The following is a 26,697-nucleotide window of genomic DNA, read 5'->3' on the forward strand; positions in this document are numbered from 1 at the left end:
GAGTGGTAAACATACGTGACAACAAGATGACATAGGAAATTTCTGTACAGAGGTAAAAACTGCAGTAATAATGAAGAACAAAAGGGGAAACTGAGGCTGAAAGACAGGACACCAAAAGGAAATGGACTTACCAGCTGACTGGGCAAAAGCAAAGCAAAGTTTAAGTCAGAACGACAGATATTTTCCAAAATCAATCACCAGAAGAAGTAAAACAAAACAAAGCCAAAAGCTAAAAAGAGTATCTAAGACCCACAGGACAGTATAAAACAGCTTACACAGGTATACACAGAGTCTTAGAAGGAGATGAGAGAAAATGAGGTAGAAGATATATTTATTTGAAAAGACACTGGACTAGGACTTTCAAGAAAAAAAAAAATGATGGAAGGCATCCATCCACATATCCAAGAGAAGCAATGAATGCTGGGCAGAATAAAAACAAAGAAAGCCATACTTGGCACATCACAGTTAAATCTTTTGCGGGCAGGAGGAAGGAAATGGGGGGGGGGGGGGCGGGGGGGGCAATGGCAAGCAAATGCCGCCCCCTCAAAAATTAACGTAAAAATGTTAACACAGGCAACGGAGTTGTCTAGATAAGCAATCCAGCTGCCAAAAGATATCATGGTCTGTGAGAATTAGCCAGCAAGTGCGTCTGAGCTGTTGAGGATGTTCTTCCCGAGTATTGCTAAGAAACGAACTCCTTCCAAAACCCTACCAGGGTCCACAGAAGCCCCAGGCAAGAGAAGAGTAGCCTGGCTAAATGTCTAAATTACTTTTTCAGAGTTGCTGTTTATATTTTGATCGGTTTTTCTTTTTGCCTGAGAGCTAGGGGAAGAGAGAGGCACAGAGGATACAGAAATCCTTGAAGGCAAAGGGATGATTTCCGTAATTCCTCATAAACCTAGAGCCAAATTGGGTAACCTGTACTTAACCCATTCTGTGATCTTTTCACCCCTAGATTAAAAAGATTTCCTACATCCTTCCTCCAAATAAATTGCTAATCTCATTTTGGCCAATTACCTGTTACACACATCTTTGGCAAGCATAATTCTGATGACTCTGAGAAAAGTCAACAAATGTAAGTCACAACTTTTCTAAAGCCCTTGGTGGGGAGGGAAGTCCACATTAGGACAAAAGATGCTGAGCTACAACCAATCAAGGCACCTATGCATACTTAACCTCTGCCAGCTGGAAGAAAAAAAAGGAGAAAGATCGTGATGTAAGAACCTGTGTTTGAGAAGAGGGACGGGCCAAACTACTTTTTCCTCCTTCATGTTTTCAGTCACAACATTCAAGCAGACGTCAAGTAGAAATTCTAGCAACTGAAATTCTGAAAGCCACAGTGATTGTGGTCTTTACAAGTTTGTTCTTCTTTTTACCTGTGTTTTGAAGCCCAATCCCATCCTTTTAAAATCGGAGGCAAAGAAAACCAAATACCATTTACTGGATAGTAAATCAGATGTTGGAAAGCAGTACCAGTACTTTGACAACAAAAAACAGAAATTTAAAACATTCTGGAAACTGCAACAAGGGAGTCCTCTGGGGTGTTGGTAATGCTGGGTTTTTCTGTGGTTGTTTTTGGGGGGCTGTTACATAGGTACAGTCAGTGTGTAAAAGTTCACTGACATCTGCACATTTTGGCTATGTGTTACTCTTACAAAAGAAGAATTATCAAGCTTAAAATATGTGTTATATCTCAGTAAAAGTCTGTTTTTAAAAGACTAGGTAGGAATTCTTCAAAAGGCAGTAGGCTGTACTCACTTTCAAATCAGGGCACTAAATCCCAGTGCCTGACTACAAAACGGATAGGTAAGCATATTCTACTGGAACTAAATTCCAACAGACATGTTTTAGCACTGTGATTTTGAATGTTTTAGTACTGGATTTATATCACACCTTATAGACAGCATCACAGAGAAGAAGTAATGGGAATCCACCTTCTTTAGAATTACTTGTATGTGTCTAAGTAGAGAGATGTTGGCTGAAAACAATGGGGTGCCTTTTGCCGATTTTTTTATTGAACTGTTAGAGGAATGTGGGATTCTGTTAAAGCCAAAATCCTTATAAATTAGGATAAACACACTTAGGAACCATAAGGAGAATAAACACTTTTCAGACAACTTTGCAGCAATACGAAGACTCAGAGTAGTGTACTATCAGGTGGAAGAGAGTGGTATGGAGGCCAAAGGATGTATCTGACACTAGAGGCAAAGAGAACATCAGCTTAAGGATAGTGACTGCCTTCCTTGTGAACCCTGAGAAATACTGGCTGGTACAGGGCATCCCCTAGGAAAGAGGCATGGTCCCTCTTTATAAAGATGGTGGTGGCAAAGCACATAACATGGAGCCTATGTACAGGGAGTAACCAGGTGTGAGTCCTGGCTTCACCTTGTTCTACCTTGTGGCCTTGGACAAGTTAGGTAACTGCTCACTCTTGCAAAGGCAGTGAACCACTCTGCACAGGTTGCCCTGCAGAAGATCACCGTATACGCATGGTCCCAAAATGCAACATGAGATTCTTCCTGGCCACGAAGAAAGGGAATTAATTATTTGTCATGTGGGAAGACATTATGCTTTGAGTGCGATGTTTACTGTCACAGCTGCCCCCTGGCTACTGGCAAATGGTGCCCACAGGAGTTGAGAACAACCAACAAAGGCAGTCGCCCAGTAGAGTTAAAAAAAACTAGGAGGGGAGAGATGAAAATACCATTGATCCGCCCATTGCAGGGTCTTCCATATCCAAACCATAATAGCCTTTACCTATCTATTTATGTCTAACTGACATCTGCTGCCCAATCTGTTATATGCTGTAATAACAGGAGGTTGCCTTAAATTCACAAGAGACTTCCCTGCTTTCCTTCATGAGTTGTCTATGCCCTTCAGCCAGTCTTAACACAAGCCAACTAACTGTGGTAAAATCAATGGAAAGGGAGGGTCCCCCTCCCCATTCTTTAGAAACACCCAATAGCTGTAGCATTTTTTTTTGGAATGTTTTATATTTCTATTGTTTTTGCTTTTAAAGGCTTATAGTTTTCACAGTGTTGCTTTCCAGCATCATAACTTAGTGCCCAGTAAAAATGACAGAAGTTTTTACGTAGCAGAGTTGCCCTTCCCATTCTGTTTCTTGATGGGGGTGCTCGCCGCACAGGATTGTTCAGTCTGCAGAAATCCACCAAGCTGTAGGCTTCTGAATATATATTTCAATAAAAAGTATTATATACATGGACACCCCAAGCACACACAATTAAAAAAAAAAAATTTGTCCACAAAGTTGCAAGTGCCAGGCATGTGCCAAGGGCATCATGTATGGGAAAGCATCTCCCTCACCACTTCAGCTATGGACGAGGTGGCAAGACTTCAGGCCGAAGAACAGGGACTCCAAGCCAGGCTGACCAGGTTTGAACGCTGGCTTCTGTGTCACTAGCTATGCGATCTTGTGCAGGCGACCTAACTCCACCGTGCTTCAGTTTCCTCACCTTGTACAAAATGCTGCTCACAGTACCACCCTCCTCGGGTTGCTGTGAGGAATGAAGGAGTTGGTCCAGTGTGCAAAGCACGGGGAACCACGTGGGGCACATGCCCGGGCTGCGTGTTAGCTATTCCATGATCTGTAGTCGCGATACTTCCCTCACGCAAAGCTGCTCCCACTTGTGCAGCAGAAGTCTCCCTTAGAGCCTGTCTCCTGGCCTATTTTTGCTTGGGGAGATTCAAGGGTAGAGGACGGGGCAGAATTAATCATACTGCTCAGCCCAGAGCATATGCCTGTCACTCATCGGCTTACTTACTTTACAATACTTTCCACTTCTGTGCCCTCCACTCTTTCCCTGACTCCAAGCAACACTCCTAATGCCCCAGATGGATATTCAGCTATTTGTATGAACTCCTGGAAAATGTCAATTATATGGTGTGCATCTATTTTTTTTTTTTTTAAGTAGGCTCCATGCCAAGCATGGAACCCAACATGAGGCTTGAACTCACGACCCTGAGATTAAGACTGGGGCTGAGATCAGGAGTCAGACACTTAACCAACAGAGCCACCCAGGTGCCCCTGGTGTGCATGTATTTTTGATTGATGATAAAAGTGTGGTGCTACAGAATTGAATTTCTAAATTTGTTTTCACACAGTGACATGTTTTCGATTCTGTCCTCATTGCTGCGTGCCTCCAGGCTGCTTCTTCGACCTGCTGGACGTTACAGGAAGGCATCCATCCTATTTTCCCAGTCACCCTCTCAAACTGTCTACACCCAAAATACTCCCGAACTTTCTGGAGCACCAACAGTGCTGCAAGAGGCATCTGGGCACATGTCCTCGGACACAGGCCCCTTTTTCCAATTGGAGATGTCAGGGTCACAGGGCAGACCATGCCCAGTTTAACTATGAGCTGCCAGTTTACTCCCCCAAACAGCCTTATCACTCTGGGGACTGGCTGTACCAGACATTTTAGTATAACAACCTTCTTAATGAGGGAGATAGTATTATTGCCCCAGTGCACTGATGAAGAAAGAAGAGGCTTCTCTGCCCAGTCCCATAGCTAGTCCACATCTGTCTGATCTCAAAGCCTCTGCGCATCCCATCATGGAGGGTCACGTCAAGGGCGCACCATCCACACCACCCTTATGTCACACTCCCTCCATTCTGGTCCAGCAGACACCTTTCCTGTGTGCATTATGGAGTGCTTACCTCTACATTCATGCTGTTTACAATGTCCTGTTCCTCCTTCAAGAACTAGAAGAAAACTCATGAGCTCTAGGAAATCTTTTCTGACTGCCGCTCACAGCTTTCCCTCAATTCAAAATCAATACCCAATACCGCGTGGATACTCTTTACCATACAATTTATTATTGTCTTGACTTTATTTATTTGCTAATTTTATTACATTCTTAAAGGTAAGCACCCAATCCTGCAAGTTCTATTCCTTCATGCCTAACATATTGTTGAGTGCATGGTACACCTTCATAAGTAAGTAGAACAGAGTTTTAACAATGCAGACATTTTGGGCTCCTGGGTGGCTCACTTGGTTAAGCAACTGCCTTCAGCTCAGGTCATGATCCTGGGGTCCTGGGATCCAGCCCCACATCAGGCTCCCACTGCTCTGTGGGGAGCCTGCTTCTCCCTCTGCCTGCCACTCCCCCTGCTTGTGCTCACTCTCTCTCTCTCTCTGTCAAATAAATAAATAAAATCTTAAAAAACAAAACTATGCAGACATTTTACCTCAAAAAATCATCTGGTCCTAACCCCTTATTTTACAAAGTAAGAGAAAAATTCTAGTTGAATAATTATTAAGTAGTAACCATGATAACAGTAATCATAATTTAAAGGATAGCTCCAATTTGTCTGAAATTCCTTAACTGGCTGTGTGGGAAAAACTTTTCATCCATTATCTCATTTACTCCTCAAAAGAATCTGGTATGATGGATATTATTTTGTTCTCCCATTTTCAGATGAGGAAACGGAGGCTTTCTTTGGATGAGTAAGTAACTGGCCCAAAGTCACAGCTAATTAGTTTCAGATATGGATTCATGCCCCTTTTAACTGGGACGAAAGGTAATTAATAGATGGCTGATGTCAAAACAAACAAACGAAAACTATAAACAGCCTCAAAAATTTCTGATAGAAATCTACCACCTCTAAAAGCCTTGGTTAAAAAAAAATTACATAGTACACTTTATGTGACTAAAATACTGAGAATAATTATGGCAACTGGTCTTCCCAACCCTTTTCCCCTCTTCCAACATCCTTAAATAGAGTAAGAAGTACTACATCCTCCAAAAAAGAAATTATTCTTTAACACTTGAAATTCCTGGGACTAGGAAGGTGTTAATTACCATCCAGAAACTCAAATGCATAATAAAGCTCAAAATGTAGATATTTTAAAACCAAACCCCTTAGTGCTCAAAAATCAACCTATTTTCTTCTGCTATTACAGACAGACACACAATGCCCTGATTTCCACTGCCATCATTCCACTTCATCTCTGCAACCGTGAACTCTGGTCAGTGTAGCTTCTTGTCCTCACTGAACAGTGGATTTCTAAGGTCTCAAAGACATTTACTCTTCAGATAGGTAAAAAATGAAAAAAAAGGGTCAATCCTAAAATGTTTATGGTCATGAGAAAAGAAAACTATCTGCTCTGAGATAGCTCTGGGCTGATATTCCCAGCAGGGGCGCCCAGGTTTTATAAACCTTATTCTCATTAGAAAAAGGTAGAAAAATTGCTGGGAATTAGTAGAAAGGATTTTCAGGCCCTAAAGCAGACTAAAACAATGTAGTTTAGAATTATATGTGGGTTTTTGGTAGTTGGATAATCCGTGCATGCAGGTCATTCGGTTTGTTTTTTAAAGGAAGATAGAATGTTACAATACCTTCTGGTTTTGAAATTTATTAGATGCTATGCCTACCACTATTTACCCTCACACGCTCAAATTTTAAGTACAATCTTTATGAAGCTATTTATTCTGGATCAGCAAAGCTTCTGATAGAAAATGACAGCTCATCTAGAATAAATCTTCATCATCCTTTTGTGAGGAAATGCCAGAGGGTTTGAAAAGTAATCCTCTGTACTCTCCTGTGTTCTTTCCTTGTGTACCTCCCGTCTCCCCACATCGTGTCCCTGGTGCTTCCATATCAAATTGATTTTTATTTAACAGAGGCCTTTACCAGCTCCACAAATAACTGCTCTGTGGTCTTTGAACTATTATTCCTATCGCCCATTTTGCTTCATTCTTTGTTCATTTACTGTGTTACACCATTCATACTGGGGGACAGACAGGTGAGCATATTCTCAAAGTGAAAGCCTATTTAGAAATTCCCAGTGGACAAGCTTAGCCAATCAGAGGCACATTACTTACCTTTGATTTCTTCTTAACCCTTTACTCTTATTCAAATAAAACAGATTTAAAAGCTTGTTTTCCTATACTTAAAGCACAAAAGGCTTTCTAAGACTGAGAGAAAAAAAAATCCAGGCTATGGGGCGGTGGGGGGGCGGGGGGAGCCAACTCCTTGAGCAGACAATGATCCCCTTATGTCTGGTCCATATTTTCCCCATAGCTTTAATGTAATTCTGTTCTAAAAATGAACTTCCACTGAAGACACGGATAGAAGACCCCCTAATAATAATGCTTTGCAAGTAATGAGGAATGATGTCATTGGTGGAGGGATTTTAGGATAGAGAAATGGTATTCAAAAATCTCAGACTAAATGGTAAAGTGACGTTATAAATAGCCTTGAGGGAAAAGAAAAATAATTGCTTAATTTCATTAAGAGAACATTTCATATACTCTCATTTAACTAGATGAGAAAATCTATAGCAGTAGAGGCTTGCGTTAAGTGGCTACCCAAGAGCTGGTTGATGGCAAAGCCCACTGCACATCCCAGTCTACTTCATTCTTCCCACCATTCCATATTGCTACAGGAAAACTAAACATTTCTACCTGATCACACTTCTTTCGAGATTACACAACACCCACTCAGAACAAAATCAATGCCCTCAGAAGATTTGGCAGCTGGTTTACCATAAATTGTTTCTGACCCCCACAACATGGGCACCTATAATTTGCAAGAGTTCTTTACTACAGCCCGGGTTATTGAATTGAAAATGATACAGTGCAGATTCTAAAGCAATGTGCTTATAATGAAAGGTCACTGGCTACACAGATGCACATTTCCATTTGCTATTTATTGTCCAAGTAACATATCCACACAGCTAACAGTGGCTTCCCCTATCACTTCCTAATGTTAGAAAAGATTTTTAGGCCCTTCTAAAATTTCTAGTACTGCAGTGTTTTGGGGAGAAAAGGAGTTGACCTTTAAAACCTACCTGGTAACATGGCTGAACCTATTCACATACACATTAAAGCACCAGATAACTTCTTTACAGGAGTTTAATAACTTCCTCTTAAAGTCTATCTGAAAAAAAAAAAACACCCATGATTCTTGCTCAAAACAAAACAACAAAAAGACTCTCACTACCATTAAAAGAAAATCAGCTAACTTAGAGTGTAATTTATAATGCACTGCATGGTGAGGCACAGTATTTCTGAAAATGCCAAGGGAGAATGAAGTGAACACAAGAAAAAAGAGGAACAAAAGCACATGCTGAGTGGAGTCCTTAGAACACCACAGACCAAGAAGTCCATACTGTGTATAGCATGATGCTTCAGTACCTCATTAGTTCAAACTCTTTGGTGTGGCCCAAGAAAGACCCAGTATACTCCAAGGTGTGCTCTACTCCAGCAAAATTCATCTCTTAACACGATGAAACCATTCAACTTATTCAAAGCTGGTTTATTTCTTCCCCTCACATACCAAGAGAACTTCCATGACTCCATCATAAGGATTATGAGCCAAAATGAATTGTCTGGAAGAGCTTGGGGAGGGGGCACCCTGGGCACTTAATAAAGGGTTATGACATCTGGAGTCCACTTTCAAATATTCACCATAGGCAGTGTAATTTTAGGTACTGGTTAAAATCTTCCCCTATACATACATAGTCAGTGGCCCTGATCACAATTTACTCCTCCCGAGTGGTCAACTAGTCTTAGATGCGCTATCTACACTTCAGTCAACACTAGAGAGTCTGACAAATGGCATAATGAAATAGGTTTTCATTGCTGAAATCAAAATCAGTGGCTTCCTGATTGGCATAACGGATGGTACAAACAGGCTGTCATTGTTGGAACCAGTGGCATTTAAGGTAAGTGGGCAAAATCAACCTAGACACACTCCTTACCCTTGCATGAACAGGGCTTACGGCTCTCAGGAAGCCTGTAACTTGTATGTACCCTCAGGACTGGCACCTGATGACCAAATGCTCCATGGCCTCCTGTCCAGAAGCTGGGTTAGAGGAGCCCTGTTGCTTGATGTCCGCTACAAAGGTGAGAGCATCCTGCCCGCGGGAAGTTGTCAGGTCATCGACCTTGAGTGGAACTTTCCAAAAAGATTCCACTGGAGCAGTTAAAAGGCCAGAGCACAGGGATCTCACTGGGTTTAATGACAGGTGGCTATAGGAATGTTTTGTGCCTATTGGCTTGTAGGTGTGTGTTCAATGAAAGTCCGTGTACAGCAGAACTGACCCATGACTTACTTGAGGTGTGTGGGATTAGCAAGCCTTTACCCAAAACCTCACCCACTTTTCTGTGGCTACTGCTATTTATCACACAGAACCTAAGAGTTGAACATGACCCATCACTTCTTGGCCTTTTGACTAAGATCAAGTAAGAGTTGAGCATGACTGCATCGGCTTAAGACTATTCTCAACAGATATATAACACATAACCGGGGCTCTGGAGCCCACCCTCACCAAGCTGTACATTTTCAGGAGTTGTACAAGTCTGTTGTTAAGTGCAGCCGTTATTATGATTTAAAAATATCTAAACATACAGTTAAATACATTTTATTGAAAACAAAGGTAAAAGACACTCGAAACTGATTTGCTTCCTAATTATGTTGCTCTGTTTTACTAGGGTTTATGCCCATTTCATCCAGACTGTAGACAAACTAGGTACTAGTGCTCTAGGAGGCATCTCTCATCCCCACTGTGAGGTCAGTCGTGTCACAGGGGTTCTTGAAATTGGGCTGTGGTGAGAGTATCTGCAGAAACCAGCAAATGCTACCGATCAGGGATCTGTTCATTCTCAGAGCTGGTTGTTAAACCCACAACTCCATGGGTATGGATGGTCTTGAATTAATAGAGCAGACTTTGCTTCCTCCAAGACCTTCAAATATACCAGCATATATAAAAACCCAAAACCTCCTTTTGCACAGAGGGGGCACACCACCACCATGCACATGTGCCGCCTGGGGCGACGGGACACACTCACTTTTGAAGCAGCTGGGTCCACTAGTCTCTGCCGATGTCGGGCTGAGTTGAAATGGCTCTTCGGAGACTGCCCTTCCTGACAGCGAATGGAAGATGGGGCATGAACAAGAGATGGGAAGGGGAGAAGGTGGGGCATGGGATGATGGGAAATGGTCAGAAAAGGGAGAGGGACAGTGTTTAACGGCACTGTACTTGTTTCTTTTAGCCGATATCCAATAATAAAAACACGTTTCCCCCATAGAAGTGCATGCTTCTTTTGTTAAAAACAAGTCCTTTTGTTAAAAACAGCCTTATATATACACGTGTGAGTAATAACTTTATGAACACAGCCCAGTACCCAGACATTTCCCATCAAATCTTCATTCTTCCCTTATCTGACACTGTCTCTAATTCTATTTTAAGGATACTAAGGAGACTTGGAACCCGATTTCCCTGAACATGAAGTCAATCTCCCTGGAATAACAAAAGGCATTAAAGGGGCAACTCTCACAAGAGTTAGACTTGGCACCCATGTGGATATCACCAAAATGACATGGGAATCATAGTCTTCCTCAAAAACATGAAAACTCTCCCGCCTCTCTGCAGCATCCGGGCAGAATTCCTGGTGTCTGGCAGCCACCAAAATTTCTGTCCCTGAATGCAATTACATTTTATTGGCACCAATAGAGCCTGAGCATTAAGTTAATAATTTAATCTATGTAGAAGGGTGGTCTTTCCTTAGACCAGTCCCATTAATGCTCTTGTACATATAGAGGACACATGGATCCCATAGAAAGACTTAACACTTACCCATTGTTTATTCCATGCCAAACACATACAGGCCCCCCCCAAAAAATTCCAAGAAATTATATTTTAAAGGGCAAATTAGAATAGGGGTCCACATAAATCGTATAGAGTTTCGCTTCTCCATTCTTTCAAGAACTTAAGAAGCAAACATGATTGATCCACTGTGAGAATCAACTTGAGTGATAAGGAAATGAAAGTAACAGAGAGAAGGTCTCAAAAAATCCCTAGGCTTAAAGCCCCTGGTCCAAGTGAGAGACTACACAGGGAGCAGAACGCCCCTCCCATGACTGTTAGCCTTAGCTCAGCTCTGTTGACAGAGCAGAGTACAGGGCCTTCTACTTAGGTGAGAATGCAGTATCTTTATTACAATACTTAAGAATTCTTTTTCTTCTAGGAATAACAGCTCTATTACTTTTAACACGTGGATCAATCACATCCACTTGAAACGCCAACAATCACTGCTTCAGTGTCCAGAGTATAATGCTTACCTTTCAAAAAGGAAATGTCATAAGTAGCAGACTGCAAGTCAGAATTATGATTTTCCTAGTAACTGCCCTGCCAACATGCATTCTTTCCCTACTCTGTTCTGAAAGAATCCAAGGAAATAAGTTTTAAATCTCAGCTGACCTAGAAAATGTACCGAAGTTTTTAACAGCAAAAATGATGCTCATTAATTCACTATTTGGCAAAACAAAAACAAAAAGTGTATGACTTCCCACTCAAAAGAATCAATAGTTTTGCAGGAGAAGTAGCTTTATACTTTTTTTAAAAAGATTTTACTTATTATTTGAGAGAGAGAGAGCGTGGGGGGGCAGGGACATAGGGAGAGGGGGAAGCAGGCTCCCCACTGAGCAGGGAGCCCTACCATGCAGGACTCAATTCCAGGACCCTAGGATCATGACCTGAGCGGAAGGCAGACGCTTAATGGACTGAGCCACCTGGGCACCCTTACTCTTTGTTTTTTAAACCACGAGATTATTTATTTAGCTGGATTTGAAAATTCTCCTTTAAATTTAATGGCTTATCAGAAAGTGGGTTTAATATTTTCTCCCTAAAAAAAAAAGTTATTTGATATAAATAAATAAATAGCCTCATTAATGTATCTGGAGATCTATCTGCCCTTATTAACCTCCCTATGAAACGGTTACAACTGATTTAAGAGTTCCAATGCACAGTGCCAGGCTTCCACTTATGAGGAAAAAAATTAATCTTGGCGTTAAATATACAATTACAGTCAATGTGCAAATTAAATCCTAGGCTTGTGGTTTATTGCTCTTCTTCTGACTGCAAGGTGAAAATGTTGTTTTTTTTCTTAATTAGCTAACTGCACCATGAACTCAGCAGGGGGCAGATGTTGATATTAAAACTAGAATCTGAATCTTAAACTCCCTCCCCTGTGGAAGACCAGTTTAAAGAGAGTAAGCACATCCTTCAAGGGGGGGGGGTGAGGGAAGGGGAGTTGGGTTTTTGAAACCTGGTTTCCATTTTATCTCATTTACCATCAAGGACAATGAATCTGTGGCAATGGTCTGCTTGCAGTGAACAAATATGTGTATGAAATAATCAATACATTTATACAGATTCTAGTAATACATCTTTATAGAAACCAAAGAACAGCCTGGAGGATTGATGTCATTTTAATGAACTGTATATGGAGTGAAGATAAAGGAATTGTGAACAGCTCACACCAAGTTTTTCCTTCCTATGACTCATATCTTAAACTAATCTTAATTTTCAATAGAATAGTCGCATTGTATTCTACCACTGGAAAAAAAAAGTTAGTCATGGTCAGTTACTCACATATTCTGGAATCAGTTTGATACTGAGGCTTTGTGGAAAGATGTACATAGCTAGGTACTGGATAAAAATTTTTGAGAAGAATTTAATGCATTAGAAACTAGACACGCCTGTTACTTCACTTTAGGGAGACCTTCATTTAAAAGCTTGTTCTTTCCTTTTTCCAGTCTTGTTATAGAGCAGATTCCCTGACACAACCAGGGGAAATACAAACAATTCATCCTGGAGCACAAGCAGTTATATAAAGTCAATTATGAAATGCTTGACATTTTTAAAAAAGCAAACAGCCTCTTATTAATGGTAATGCAGGAAACCAACATCTTATATAAAAAAAAATTGTACATATAGTTTTCCATGCTCAAGAAAAACAGTGAATTCTATTATTCAGGCTAATGTTAAAAGCAAAATATGTGACTTCATTTTCTTTTCCCAAACTTTGAGTCCCAAGAAGCCACTTTTCCTCCAAAATGACAGCCTTCAGACTCTGGTATCTGTCATTCTTGACTGAGACATCAGTCTCCTGGTAGCATTTACCTCCTGGCAAATTCCATCAACATCAGCAAAATAACAGATTGGACCTGGGTGGCCCAGGGGGCTCTCCATGGAGCAGCTTATTTACATATGTAAATAGGGGCTCTTTACCCACAACGGAAGGGGGCAGGAGAAGGAGGGGTGGAAGCCTAAACCACCAGTTTCGCGGAAACAGAAGTACATTATATTGCTTAGGTTAACTTAACCAAAATCCTTTTGCTGTGATAACCACCACTAATAAAAGTAGCAGCCCTCGGTTATGTAAATAAACTATTAAAAAATGACAAAGGAAGTGTTGACATGTGCATAATCTGGAAACTTAACAAGACATATTTCATCTCCGTGCTAAATGCTTTCATCAAGCCTTCTCCTGTTAAGAAAGTCATTTTAGAAATTATAAACATCCCTTACCACTGCAGATCATACTTTTTAAAGAAATTATTGTTCCCTAAACATTACAGACCTGATAGCATAGTACTTTAGCCTAATCTGCATCATACAAACACTCTTAAAAGAATACTCTGTGGAAAACAATTTATCAGGCATGAACTAATGGGTGTCCAGTGAATTTAGTGGCTGGCATTGGATTATTAAAGTAACTAGTACTTTACGTCATGTATAAAGTACTCTATCTCAAAATTAGAGCCACAAGTTTTATTTTTTTCCTTTAAATTTTTTTATTGTTATGTTAAACACCATACATTACATCATTAGTTTTTGATGTAGTGTTCCATGATTCATTGTTTGTGCATAACACCCTGTGCTCCATGCAGAACTTGCCCTCCTTAATACCCATCACCAGGCTAACCCATCCCCCTACCCACCTCGCCTCTAGAACCCTCAGTTTGTTTTTCAGAGTCCACTGTCTCTCATGGTTCCTCTCCCCCTCCGATTTCCCCCCCTTCATTCTTCCCCTCCTGCTATCTTTTTTTTTTCTTAACATATATTGCATTATTTGTTTCAGAGGTACAGATCTGTGATTCAACAGTCTTGCACAATTCACAGCGCTCACCATAGCACATACCCTCCCCAATGTCTATCACCCAGCCACCCCATCCCTCCCACCCCACCCCCACTCCAGCAACACTCAGTTTGTTTCCTGAGATTAAGAATTCCTCATATCAGTGAGGTCATATGATACATGTCTTTCTCTGATTGACTTATTTCACTCAGCATAACACCCTCCAGTTCCATCCACGTCATTGCAAATGGCAAGATCTCATTCCTTTTGATGGCTACATAATATTCCATTGTATATATATACCACATCTTCTTTATCCATTCATCTGCTGATGGACATCTTGGCTCTCTCCATAGTTTGGCTATTGTGGACACTGCTGCTATAAACATCGGGGTGCACGTACCCCTTCGGATCCCTACATTTGTATCTTTGGGGTAAATACCCAGTAGTGCAATTGCTGGATCGTATGGTAGCTCTATTTTCAACTTTTTGAGGAACCTTCCTACTGTTTTCCAGAGTGGTTGCACCAGCTTGCATTCCCACCAACAGTGTAGGAGGGTTCCCCTTTCTCCACATCCCCGCCAACATCTGTCGTTTCCAGACTTGTTAATTTTAGCCATTCTGACTGGTGTGAGGTGGTATCTCATTGAGGTTTTGATTTGGATTTCCCTGATGCTGAGCGACGTTGAGCACTTTTTCATGTGTCTGTTGTAGAGCCACAAGTCTTAAACGCAGTGTATCTGTAACGTTGGCATTAATCCCATTATTGTAAAAAAGAAAAAACTATCACTGGACATTTCCAGCCTAAGTATTTTAATATAAGAAAACAAACAAAATAAACATAATGGTTTCAAGGGCTCCCAGACAACTTCCTAAAAGTCCATTCAAAACAATTTTAATTCTGGCAAGAATCACATGCATTCTCAGGTAATAAAATTTTTCACCAAACTCTGAGACATCCTTTTGTCTGAGATGAATATATTTCACCCCCAACTGAAGCTCTTACTACACAGCTGACTAAAATACAACAACGCTCCTGCAAAGAGTCTCTAGTAAAGGAGACCCTTCAAGTCTATCAAGCAATCCAGGGCCACACAAAGTCAAGAAACTCCATGAAAATAAATTGATTCAAAGAATTCACAAGCTAGGGAGATTTAACAATTACCAAGCATATCGAAATAAGGATCAAAAACCCAAATGAACATGCAAGAAATATGCCCCTTAGAAGTGAGAACACATTTTCAATGGGGACATCGTACGATTCTAAAACCCACGGGCACTAATCCCACGACCATTTATGAAAACCTCTATAATTCATAACCTTGTAAAGATCAAAGTACATCATTTCTTTTTCTTTCAAACTTTTGGCTCAAGAGTCACCAAAATAGGGTAGTGGAAGGCATACTCTCACCTGTGAAAGCAAACCCTAACACAATGGCTAACTTTTGTCACTGGGATGCTTGGCAAGAAATAGATTTCACATCATTCAACGACATGTGACAACACCATCAACAAAGCACTCTATTTGCTCATCTAGTCTAGTTTCTTTTTAAACAAATGCCGGGCTCTAGCTACCACATCACACGGATTTGACCTACAGTTCAAAACCACAGCAGTTTTTAGCGGTTCTTACACTGTGATAAGACTGCGGTCTTTAGACCCTGATGCTTTAGGTTGTGTCGCAAACTTCAATCATTCACTTAGCAATTTTCCCCATATCCAAGTACCTTGTCTGCTGTTACATCTACTATGTATGTTATTCTTTTAATTACTTTGAAAGACAGCTCCTTTAAAAAAAAAAATTGAAATACTTCAATTTTTAATGATGGCCTAAGTAACAATATCTTGAAATCTTGGCTTTGTTGTTCCAGTTACATTTTTTTTTTTAAGATTTTATTTGAGAGAGAGAGAGATAGTGAGAGAGAGCACAGGCTCTCTCTGTGGGGAGATAAACAGGCTCCCTGATGAGCAGAGAGCCCACCAAGGGGACTCGATCCCAGGACCCCGGGATCATGACCTGAGCCGAAGGCAGACGCTTAACTGACTGAGTCACCCAGGCGCCCCAATTACATTTTTTCTAATATATATTAAGATGACTATATTGAACACTACATAAAAATATCTGTGTGCTGACTCTACTCATCTGTGTACAACCAGTGGAGCCCACCCTAGCTCGGGTGGCAGGGAGAAGCCCAGGCTCCGCGGTGGGTATCTGGAGGGCAGGCTGCGTGGTGACCACAAACCAGCATTTATGACTCTGCCCTAACAACCTCTCCCCCCGCCCCAACCCCAACTAACTACTCTGAGATGTTAAGCAAATTGCAAAATTGCAAATTTTACAAGCCCATTACCCAATTCTTGACCTCTGTCCCCCAAACCTGCTCTCCTCAGCGGACCTCATCCCCATCCTCCTGTACCTCCAACATTCACCCAACTGCTCTAACCAATGAGCTGGCATCAACCCTGCTATGTCTTTCATAATCTCAGTTCCCATGGGCCAGACACCAACCCCCACTCACCGATATTTCATCCATCAGCAAATCCTATCGGTTTTCATTTCATAACATATTTCAAATTCAACCATTCTTACTTTTAGCATTATCCACCTCATCCAAGCCACTTATCTGTATCATTTGCAGGACTGCCATAAGAAGTAACCACAAACTGAGCGGCTTCAACAGAAGACCCTTACTTTCTCACAGTTCTGGAGGCCCCAAGTCTGAGGTCAGGGCTCAAAACCTTCTGAGGGCCGTGAGGGAAGGATCTGTCCCAGCCTCACTCCTTGACATCCAGATGACCCTCCTCTTCCTATGGCTCTAAATGCTCTCTTTTCTCCATGCAGGTCGGCCTCTGTTCCCAAATTTCCCCTTATTATAAGGACACCAGTTACACTGGATCAGGGACCACCCTAACAACTTCCTCTTAACTTGATTACCTCTGTAAAGACCTGTCTCCAAACAACGTCACATTCTGAAATACAGGGGCTAAGCCTTCAGTGTGTTTGGGGGCAGACAATTCAACACATACCGCCATCCCAGTCATCCAGAATCCAGTGATACCTCACATCCCTTCTGCTCTTTCTGCCATGGGCAGGGTCTATGCTCCCAGAGGCAGACAAAGCCACCCTGTACAACATATGCAATGTTCCTTTTCTCCAAACCCTCCAGGGCATTTCCCTTCTACTCACACCAAGTTCTTCTAGGGCCTGCAAAACCCAGCCCTGGGTACTGGTCTGGATCCTATGCTCCCCGCCCACCCCAACTCCCACTCCACTCTGGCCACATTGGTCTCTGTGCTGTTTCTAGAGCTCTTCAAGGACATTCCCAACTCATGTTCCCTGTGATTCCCTTTACTAGAAAACACTCCTACGAGTATTGTTGCAAAGCATGCCCATTCACTGTATCCAGGAATGCTAAATGTCCCTTCCCCTAAAAGACCATCCCCATCCCTCCCTTTCCCCTTCTCCTCCTTTACTTCTTAACAGTTACTACTCTGTAACATTATATTGTACATGTAAGTGTTCATCTTTTTTTTTTTCCTCTAAGTTCCACAAGGCTGGGAGTTTGGTCTCATTTATTCTCTGCCTGGCACCTGATGGATGCTGGCTAAATAATTATCAAACCAACAAATGAAGCAAATTTATATACATGATGCACAATTATACCAGCTCATTCATACCCAATGTTTCAGCCGGGGTTCCTGCGGCAAAAAGAGTGCGTAACTCAGACTGGGTGATTTGAGACAAAAATTGACAGTGAAATTACTTACAAAGAAGTAAAAGGAGTAGGGCTCCTTCCTCACCCCTAGGCCAAAAGAGGCAAAGGGAGGAAGCTGCTTCCAGAAAGTGTAGGACAGAGCCAGGTATAGAGGGTCACCTGACAAGTGCCCTTACTTTCAGAAGAGCATTCAAGCCAGGCTGGGCTAATGCCACAGGAAGGAAGCCAGAGAATGGCTTCTGTCGTATTCTCCATTCCCCCTCCTTGCTTCCAAAGCTCCTGCCCACTGGACCTAACCCAACCTGACACCAAAGAGCATGGAGCTCTTTGATGCAAGTCTGCAGAGGAGATGAGTAGTGGGAAGAGCAGAAGAAAGAAAGAAAGAGTGAGAAAGGGAGGTGGGAGGGAGGAAGAGAAAGGAAAGGGAAAGGGAAAGGAAAGGAAAGGAAGAAAAGAGAAAGAAAAAAAGAGAAAGTGGAGAGGTAGGGAGAAGACAGAGGAGGTAAAAGGAAGAGAAGCGGGGAAAGAGAGAGTGGGAGAGAAAGGGAGGGTGGAGAGGAAGAGGAGAAAGGAAGGCAGAGAGGTAAAACTGATTTGGAAGTCAAAGAGAGGCTACAAAGTACCCACAGGGCAACTGAGCCACAGTTAACACCAGCAAGCACAGGGACTGCTTCCCCTCTCTCTTCCCCGCCCAGTTCTGACTCTGAAACAGCACGTGCTGTTCTACCTGTAAAATTGCCCTTGCATAGGGGCGCCTGAGTGGCTCAGTCGTTAAGCGTCTGCCTTCAGCTCAGGTCATGATCCCGGGGGTCCTGGGATCGAGTCCTGCATCAGGCTCCCTGATCAGTGGGGAGTCTGCTTCTCCCTCTGCCCCTCCTCCTGCTTGTGTTCTCTCTCTCTCTCTCTCTCATAAATAAAAATAAAATCTTTAAAAAAGTTTTAAAAATTTTCCCTTGCTAAATAACATCTGACAAAAGGTTAGTATCCAAAGTATATAAAGAACTTATGCAACTCAACATCCCAGAAACAAATAACCCAATTAAAAACTGGACAGAAGACATGAACAGACATTTCTCCAAGGAAGACATCCAGATGCCAACAGACACAAGAAAAGATGCTCAACATCACTCATCACCAGGGACGGGGAGAATAGGTGAAGGGGATTAAGAGCACATTTATCCTGATGAGCACTGAGTCATGTATACAATTGTTGAATCACTAAACTGAACACCTGAAGCTAATATAACACTGTATGTTAACTATACTGGAATCAGAAAAAAAGACCACTACCCATAAAAAAAAACTGCCATTGCCGAATGGCATACGGTACACGCATGAGCACCGAAGCTCGATGGACATGCCTGTGTGTTTGAAGGGAGCAGAGGCAAACAATTTAAGCAGAGAAGCCAAGTGGTACTTTTCTTCTCGGGCCCTTGCTTCCCAGAAATACTGAAGGGGTGAACTAGGTATTACCTGTAAAGCACCACGTTATCTAATGGTGGGGCTTTTGCCTTTGTCAAGGTCTTACGTGAATGCAATATTCTGAGGGCTGCAGTCTCAAGTCAAAAGAAAATCCTGGGATTGGATTCCTGAGGAAATTCTTACTTTGAATTCAAAATTACTTCCCAGCCCAAGTACACTTGAGTTTGCCTTTTAAAGTTATTCAACCTTAGGAAAGGAGAAAAGCCAGTCTGCACTGAATCCCCTAAAATTCCTTGCAGAAGGGGGCTCTGGCACTCTGAGGGCCAGTGGGAAACGCAGACCCGAGGGCCAGTCTCCTCCCACCCCGGATGGGTGATGATAGCCAGTCCCGGTCACTTAGCCCTGCTGGACCTCAGCACCCACCCCTGTGAGAAGGCGTGATGCATCATCCAAAGGTCTGAAATTCCAAGATCTCTAGGAACGTGAGCTCAGTACAGCACAGATCAAAAATATACAGGAGATCCTGTTTTAAAAAGAACTAAATTCAATTACTGGGCTCCTGTCATAGTTCAAATTTCTTGTAGGCTTCGTGCTATGTGTGTTTTGGGAATCACAGTATTGACTTGCTATTTGGAAATGTTTACGTTTACTGCTGTTCACAGAGAAATGTCTGGGTCTCTGTATTCTACCCATCAGTCAATGATCCTTTGTTAGAGCATTTCAGAACATTATATATTGATTCAAATTAATGAATTTTATGTCAACGACCAGTTAACATATTTTACCATAGACAATAAGTTTATGGATGTAATTACTGTCTTGAGCTCCAAAAACACAGCACAATTATACTGCAGCACATATGTCAACCCACTTAAGTCACTTCAATTTAGAAAAAAAATCTAATGCTATCACATGCCACACATTTTTTAATGAGAAAAATTACAAGATACCTAAATTAAGAGAACCAATTTTCCACAGGGAAATCTGGGGGAAAAATTTTAAAGGTAAACCAATTTTCTGAAGGCAAAATAAAATTTTCAACATAGCTCTGAGTTGTACCCAAAGCAAATTATTGCCAGCAAGTAATATGGCTCTGATAATTAGACTTGACTGGGGTTTAAATTAAGCAGGGGGATGCACCAGACTCCTCAAAGCTATTTTGATTTGTTTCATCTGTTCTAGCAGGCATGGGGAGAATGGCCAGCAGCCCAGGCAGGGAAAAGCAGCCCAGCTTTGCAGACTGAGGTAGGATGGTGTTCAACTGACCTCTCTGGCAGTTGCTTACCTCAAAGATTCATAGGTGAAACAGATTAAGGGCCTATATACCCACCCCAATCATAATTATAGCACTGAAACCTGATATAACACTGCTAACCCATAACACAATGACAACTGCATCCTTTACCCCAAGTGTACTCGTTACAAATCCTTGAGTGGGGATACGAATAAAAGGTCATCTCGTCACTCCCTCTCATTAAGAAGGCTCTGGATGCTTAGAAGACATGAACTTTCAAACAGGTACAAACAGAAGGATCCTCAAGTTCAAGTCACCGTGCTGTAATTCCATCTTCTACTCTGTAACCAAAACCGTCTTTGATCTGGAGAATATAAAAAAAAAAAAAAAATCGCATTTTGGCTTCTTTACTCGTAGTTCCTTGCTACGCTCTGGCCTGTGAGGTGCATAGAGCAGATGTGAAAGGCACTCTACCGTGGTGAAAAAGGTCCAAAACACCCACACGTTTGGTTCCGTCAAATGGGACAGACAACGCTGCCTCCAGAGGGTGTGAGAAGAAATAAGGGATGTGACCTCTGCAGCACACGCCTGGCATGAGTCAGCGATAAATGCTGGCCATTCAAGGTACTGTGATGGCACTCTTAACTGCTGCTTTGTAGTGTCTCTAAGAAACACCCAGCTCACTTCTAGTTATAAACTGCATGTAACTGACTTTGTGAGGACTTTGAGTATTTTCTCCATTTGTGAGTAAGCAAAGCAACAGAGCTTAGACCCAGGAAGTCCAGGCTTTGGGGAGACCACGGATTACTCCTATTCCCTGTCCTCACATGAAGAAATCCCAGAGAGCGATACCTCCAGTGATCTCAGATAAGGCCAATCCTGAGCTCAACAAGCTCTTTGGAAATAACTGAGCAGTGACGAGAGTCGAGAAGCAGATGGCTTCCTGGCCTGCTTTCTGAGCACCAGGCCCTGGCACTGCGTCTGGGGACCCCATCCATCATGTATCCTGCCTGCACTCTAAAAGCGACGTCCATCCCCAGTGACACAGTGACTTTCCCATGCTTTGAGGGCACTTCCACTCTGATTGTCCCAGACACCCATGGGAATGCAAAAGAGGAAGGAAACATGCTAAACAATCCATGTTTTGTTTTGTTTTTCTTTTTTTTTTTTTTTACAGTCAGACGATGGGAAGTGGTGGGAGGGAAGGGCTGAAGCATGGGGCAGAGAACGCAGGCAGATGACAGAAAGGCAGAAGCCTCGGAGGAAGTGTTTGGAGGAGAAAAACAAGAAAGGCCACGGACGGAAAAAAAAAAAATACTCCAGCAAAAAAAGGAAAAGGTATTCTCTGCCAAGAAAAATGTGCTAATCTTATGCAGCTGAAACAGATTTTTAAAGAAACATTGTAAGACTTTTGTCTTTAACTCCTTAACACTTAATCCCGTAGGAATCCTTACATGAGCTACGCCTCTCCAGACGTGAACCTCTCTTCTTGTGCAGTCACGACAACAAAAAACCAGCATCGCATATTTTATTGTCTCAATCAAACTGCAAGGTCCATAGAAGAGAATATTCTTGTGAACCTGAGTTTTTAAATACCTAACAGTTACACGTAACACCTACTGTGTGCAAGGCTCTGCAGGACATTACGTGTATTAATTACTTTATTCCTCATAACAAGCTTTATAAATTGGGCAGTGTGAGTATGCCCATTTTACAGATGATGACATAAGGTATAAAGAGGTTTAAAAAATGTGCCTGAAGTCACAGAGCTGCTAAGAAGCGGTGCTGGGATTCAAAGCCAGACAGATGGGCCACAGAGCCTTGCTTTCGATCACTACCCCCAAGGAACCTCTCACAGGTCACAATCCATCAGTAACTAGATGTATCTGACGAGTTATTCAAAGCAGTACGGATTAATCGGTTTGGCTTTTTAAGTTCAGTGACCTCACGTAGTCAGAGATGTTTTATAAACGACACACAAATACCTCCTAAAACCAAAACCTTACCACTCTACAGTAAGTCCAATTCTAGGACAGTCTTAAAACAGTGTGCCCAGCAATCTCAGCGATGTCCTGGTTTCTAAGGGAAAGAGCCTGTATGCAGGGCAGCACAATGCTCTCCCTGCAACCACTGAGGCCACTCACTCTGAAGGGTATGAGATGCTCACAGACCATTCTGTCCCCATGAGATATTCTCCTCCTTGTATTTAAGTCATTCAATTCATGACATCATACTCAGTAACTAGCCTTCACGGGGCTCCCAGTGGCTACATTTAATTCATTCCTTAGTATCACTGTTTTCTAATTATCTCTGAATTTGATAAAAATCGATGGTAAGACAAAAATGCCCCTTAGAAAACTGTAACGTAGTCTAAAGATGTCAATGAATTAAAAGTTAGCCAAGACAAAGCTCTCTAATTTGGTCCTATTGTTGTTGGAGGAGGAGGGTTTATGGGGAAGGTACCAGGATGGGGAAGAGGGGAGAGAAAGAAGGAAAAAGGGGCTGGGAGAGAGAAGCAAGAATCAGGGAAGCCACTGACCTGTATCTTAAATAAAGGTATGAAGCCAACATCAACTCCACTATTCTGCTACCCAAATGTAGCACAGTTTTAAGGAATACCAAAAAGACAACAAGCTCCAACATGGAGAGCAGAAAAAGAAATTTTGGGCACCTGGGTGGCTCAGTTGGTGAAGCGTCTTGCCTTCGTCTCAGGTCCTGATCCCAGGGTCCTGGGATCGAGCCCCACATCGGGCTCCCTGCTCTGCAGGAAGACTGCTTCTCCCTCTCCCACTCCCCCTGCTTGTGTTCCCCCCCTCTGTCAAATAAATAAGTAAAATTTTGAAAAAAAAAAGAAATTTTAATGTATGTCTAACAGTGATTACAAAAGGTAAGATTAAGGATTATAAGAAGTTGTTACAGCATTGCTATGACTTAACAACATACTAGAAGTCCCCACCAATGCAGTTAGAAAACGATGAAGCAAATGATTGGGAAGCTATTCTAACTGCAGCTGACAATGTTTCTACTAAAATATGAGATCCTACAGACATTATTTTTTGAATGATTCAAGGAGCTCAAAAGAGATTTTTAGATACAAGATCACATACAAAATAAACAGTATGTGTATATACCAGCAATACCCAACTAGAAAACATAAAAGGGACAAAAAAGAATTCATGATAGCAATAAAAGCCGTAGCGTATCTAGAAACACATCTATTAAAAGATGTAATAACATATAAGTGGCCGAAAGGTAAATGAAAAGATGCTCATCATCACTAATCACCAGAGGAATGCAACCTAAAGCCACAGTGAGATATTATCTCATACTTGTTAGAAAGGCTATTATCAAAAATATAAGGGAGACGTGTTGGCATGGATGTGGACAAAAGGGACCCCTGTCGGTGAGAATGTCAAGTGGCGCAGCCACTATGGAAAACAGTATGGAAGTTCCTCCAGAAACTTACAATAGAACTACTATAGGACCCAGCAATTCCACTTCTGGGGACATATTCACAGAAAACAAAATCATAACTCGCAGAGGATCTGCACTCCCATGTCACTGAGTATTATTTACAATAGCCAAAACATGGAAACTGTCTAGTGACAGATGAATGGGCAAAGAAAATGTGGAAAGGAATATTACTAAGCCATAAAAAAGGGAAATCCTGCCATCTGCTACAACATGGATGGACCTTGAGGGCAATAGGCTAAGTGAAATAAGTCAGACATAAAGACAAATATTATGTACTATACTTATATATGCAATCCAAAACAAACAACCAAACTCATAGATACAGGGAACAGTTTGGTGGTTGCCAAAGGTAGGGGATGAGCAAGTGATCAAACGGGTGAAGGTGGTCAGAAGGTACAAATTTCCAGTTAGAAGATAAATAAGTTCTGGGGATGTAAGGTACAGTAAAGAGACTACAGTTAACAACACCATATTGTATATTTGAAAGTTCCTAAGAGGTTATATCCTACAAGTTCTCATCACAAGAACAAGAAACTACGTGAGGTGATGGATGTTAAGTAAACTTCTTGCGGTGATCATTTCACAACATAAACATGTATCAAATCATTATGTGGTACCCCTTAAATTAATACCATGTTACTTATCAGTAGAATAAATGTCCAGAAAACATTGTAAAACAAAAAGATAAACAAGATCTATACAGTAAAAATTGTAAAAACAGTTTAATGGGTACAAATGAGCACCAGAACTAATGGAGACATAAGTCACATATGGATGGGAAGACTTGTATATACCCAAATTACCTGAAGAGCCACTGGAATTCTAATCAAAATTCCAAGTAGATTTGTTTTGGTGGAATTAGGCAAATTGTTTCTAAAATTCACTTCAAAGCCTAAATAGTCAAAAATATCCAAATCCCTTCTGAATAAAAGCAGCACAAAAATAAAGGACTTACCCTACAGAAGTCAAGCTTTATTTTAAAACCATACTAATTGAATCATGTGGTGTTCACTAAAGAATAAATAAACAGATTGGGGCAACTAGAAAACCCAAAAACAGACCCTTGCACAGATGGGAATGTAGTAAAAATAGAGACAGAGTACCAAACGAAGAAAAGATACACTAATTCAGTAAATGATACAGTAAAAACTCACTTTCCACCTGGAAAAATATATGAATTTAATCCATGCCACAAACCACTTAAAAAAAAACAAAACAAAACAGATGAATGAGAAAGTTAATGTCAAAACACAACTTTAAATATTTTGCAAGAAAAAGTAAAGTGGGAGCTATTTTTTAATCTATGAATAGGAATATACATTCCTAAACAGGTATGAAAAGTAAAATTCACGAAAAAATATCAATAAATTGGACTTCATCATAACTGAAATCCTCTATATGACAAAATGACATCATAAGCTTTACAGAAAGGGGCAGACTGAATAAGATATTCCTAATGCATAAAATATAGGAGTTAATTAAAAAAATAATGGGCAAAAGATAGGACCTAACAAATTAGAGACGGTGAAACCCAAAAAGGCGACTAGACATATGAAAAGATACATAACCTCTTTTAGTGTAATTCTTTTAAAAAGAGCAAAATAATCACTTAACACCCATGAGAAAAGCAAAAGTAAAAAAAAAAAAAAGTCTCAAAACAGCAGGTGCAGTGAATACAAAAGAAAACCACAATCTGTTGTAGACTTGTGCATTGGTTCAAGCACACAGACAAAAGTTTTAGCAGTCTCTATTAAAGGTGAAAATATGTATCTAATAGGAACCAATAATTTTGGTTCTTGGCACACGCCCTTGGATCCTTACATATAGGAAGCAAGAAATCCATACACAGATGTCCACTGAAGCATTCCTGTAACGGGAAATTTAGAAACAACTGACATGTCTATTATTAAGGGAAAGGATAGAAGAAACTGTGGCCTATTCTTAAGATGAAATGCCAGTATTTAAAATAAATGAACTAAATCTATGTGAATCAACATAAATCTATCCAAAAAAATTCTGAGTGAAAAAAAGTTGCAAAATAGAGATGAGGAAAAAAAAAAACAATTGGAAATACACCAAATTTACGAAGGGGGTTTACTTCTGGGAAGGAGGACAGATAAAGAAACAAAAGCCTGGGAAGGAGTTTTCAGTCACATTATGGATGTTTTAATGTTTATTTTTTTGTTATAATGTTCAATTACTTTTATTATAACTACTATCTGAAAAAAAGGACAAAATGTACACATTTCTTAATTCTAGATGTCCAGTATAGAAGTGTTGTATTATTCTTTATTCTTTGCAGTATTTTAGAAACTTTTCAATTTTTTTTAAAAGAGCACGGATGGTTGCTGGTCATGTAACCGTGACTCTTGTCTAGGTCAATATTCAAAACAAGGACATTCCAATTTCATACAAACACAATCAAAAGATTTTCCTACGATAATATGGGCATAAGGACTGTCTTTGTGTGATGCACAGCATTTGATTCATAATCAGATAAAAAGAAAGATTTAAAATCAGAAAGGCAATCAGTCGGTATGTGTCTTCCTGATAAAGACAACACACCGGAATTTCTAATCTTTTCCTCCAGACAGCACTGACATTGACTGGCACATGTGAGGGCAATTAATAACCCTTCAAAACTGAGATCGGTATCTTACTTTTCCTTATGTTCAAGTGGAAACAGCAAAATAAAATAGCACAGAACTTCGAGAAACTACCGTACCACTCCCTTCAAATTCTAGGTAAGGGTCAAACGGTGATCTCCTGCACTTTCCCACCCTGACCATCAAGGGCTACCTCTGATCCTACTTGCTACCAGGCCTCACCCCCACTGCACGTGCCGTAGACACCATAGCTGGCTTGCATCGTGTCCCTGAGAGTCGTCCTACATCCCTTCCAATTTTAGTCTCTACTTCAGTGTGGATTAGAGCAAGCTCAGACTCACCTGATTCTAACAGC

The 26,697-nt window shown here is 41.1% G+C and overlaps 1 protein-coding gene across 7 annotated transcripts in view; it reads right to left on the minus strand.

The window, feature by feature from the left end:
* Positions 1 to 26,697, minus strand: part of MAST4 (microtubule associated serine/threonine kinase family member 4) — a 546,892-nt gene that overhangs the window by 276,901 nt on the left and 243,294 nt on the right. For 2 of the 7 annotated variants that reach the window (XM_073905390.1, XM_073905395.1), the window contains one exon: positions 9,817 to 9,891. The exons of the other annotated variants lie outside the window; for them this stretch is intronic. In XM_073905390.1, coding sequence (XP_073761491.1) covers positions 9,817 to 9,891 — 75 coding nt within the window. The remainder of the gene's footprint in view (positions 1 to 9,816; positions 9,892 to 26,697) is intronic. 7 annotated transcript variants of the gene reach the window in all.

The sequence above is a fragment of the Callorhinus ursinus genome, unplaced genomic scaffold (genome assembly GCF_003265705.2).
Source record: "Callorhinus ursinus isolate GAN/ISIS: 27379988/994484 unplaced genomic scaffold, GSC_fseal_2.0 scaffold23, whole genome shotgun sequence".
NCBI classification, from domain to species: Eukaryota; Metazoa; Chordata; class Mammalia; order Carnivora; family Otariidae; genus Callorhinus; species Callorhinus ursinus.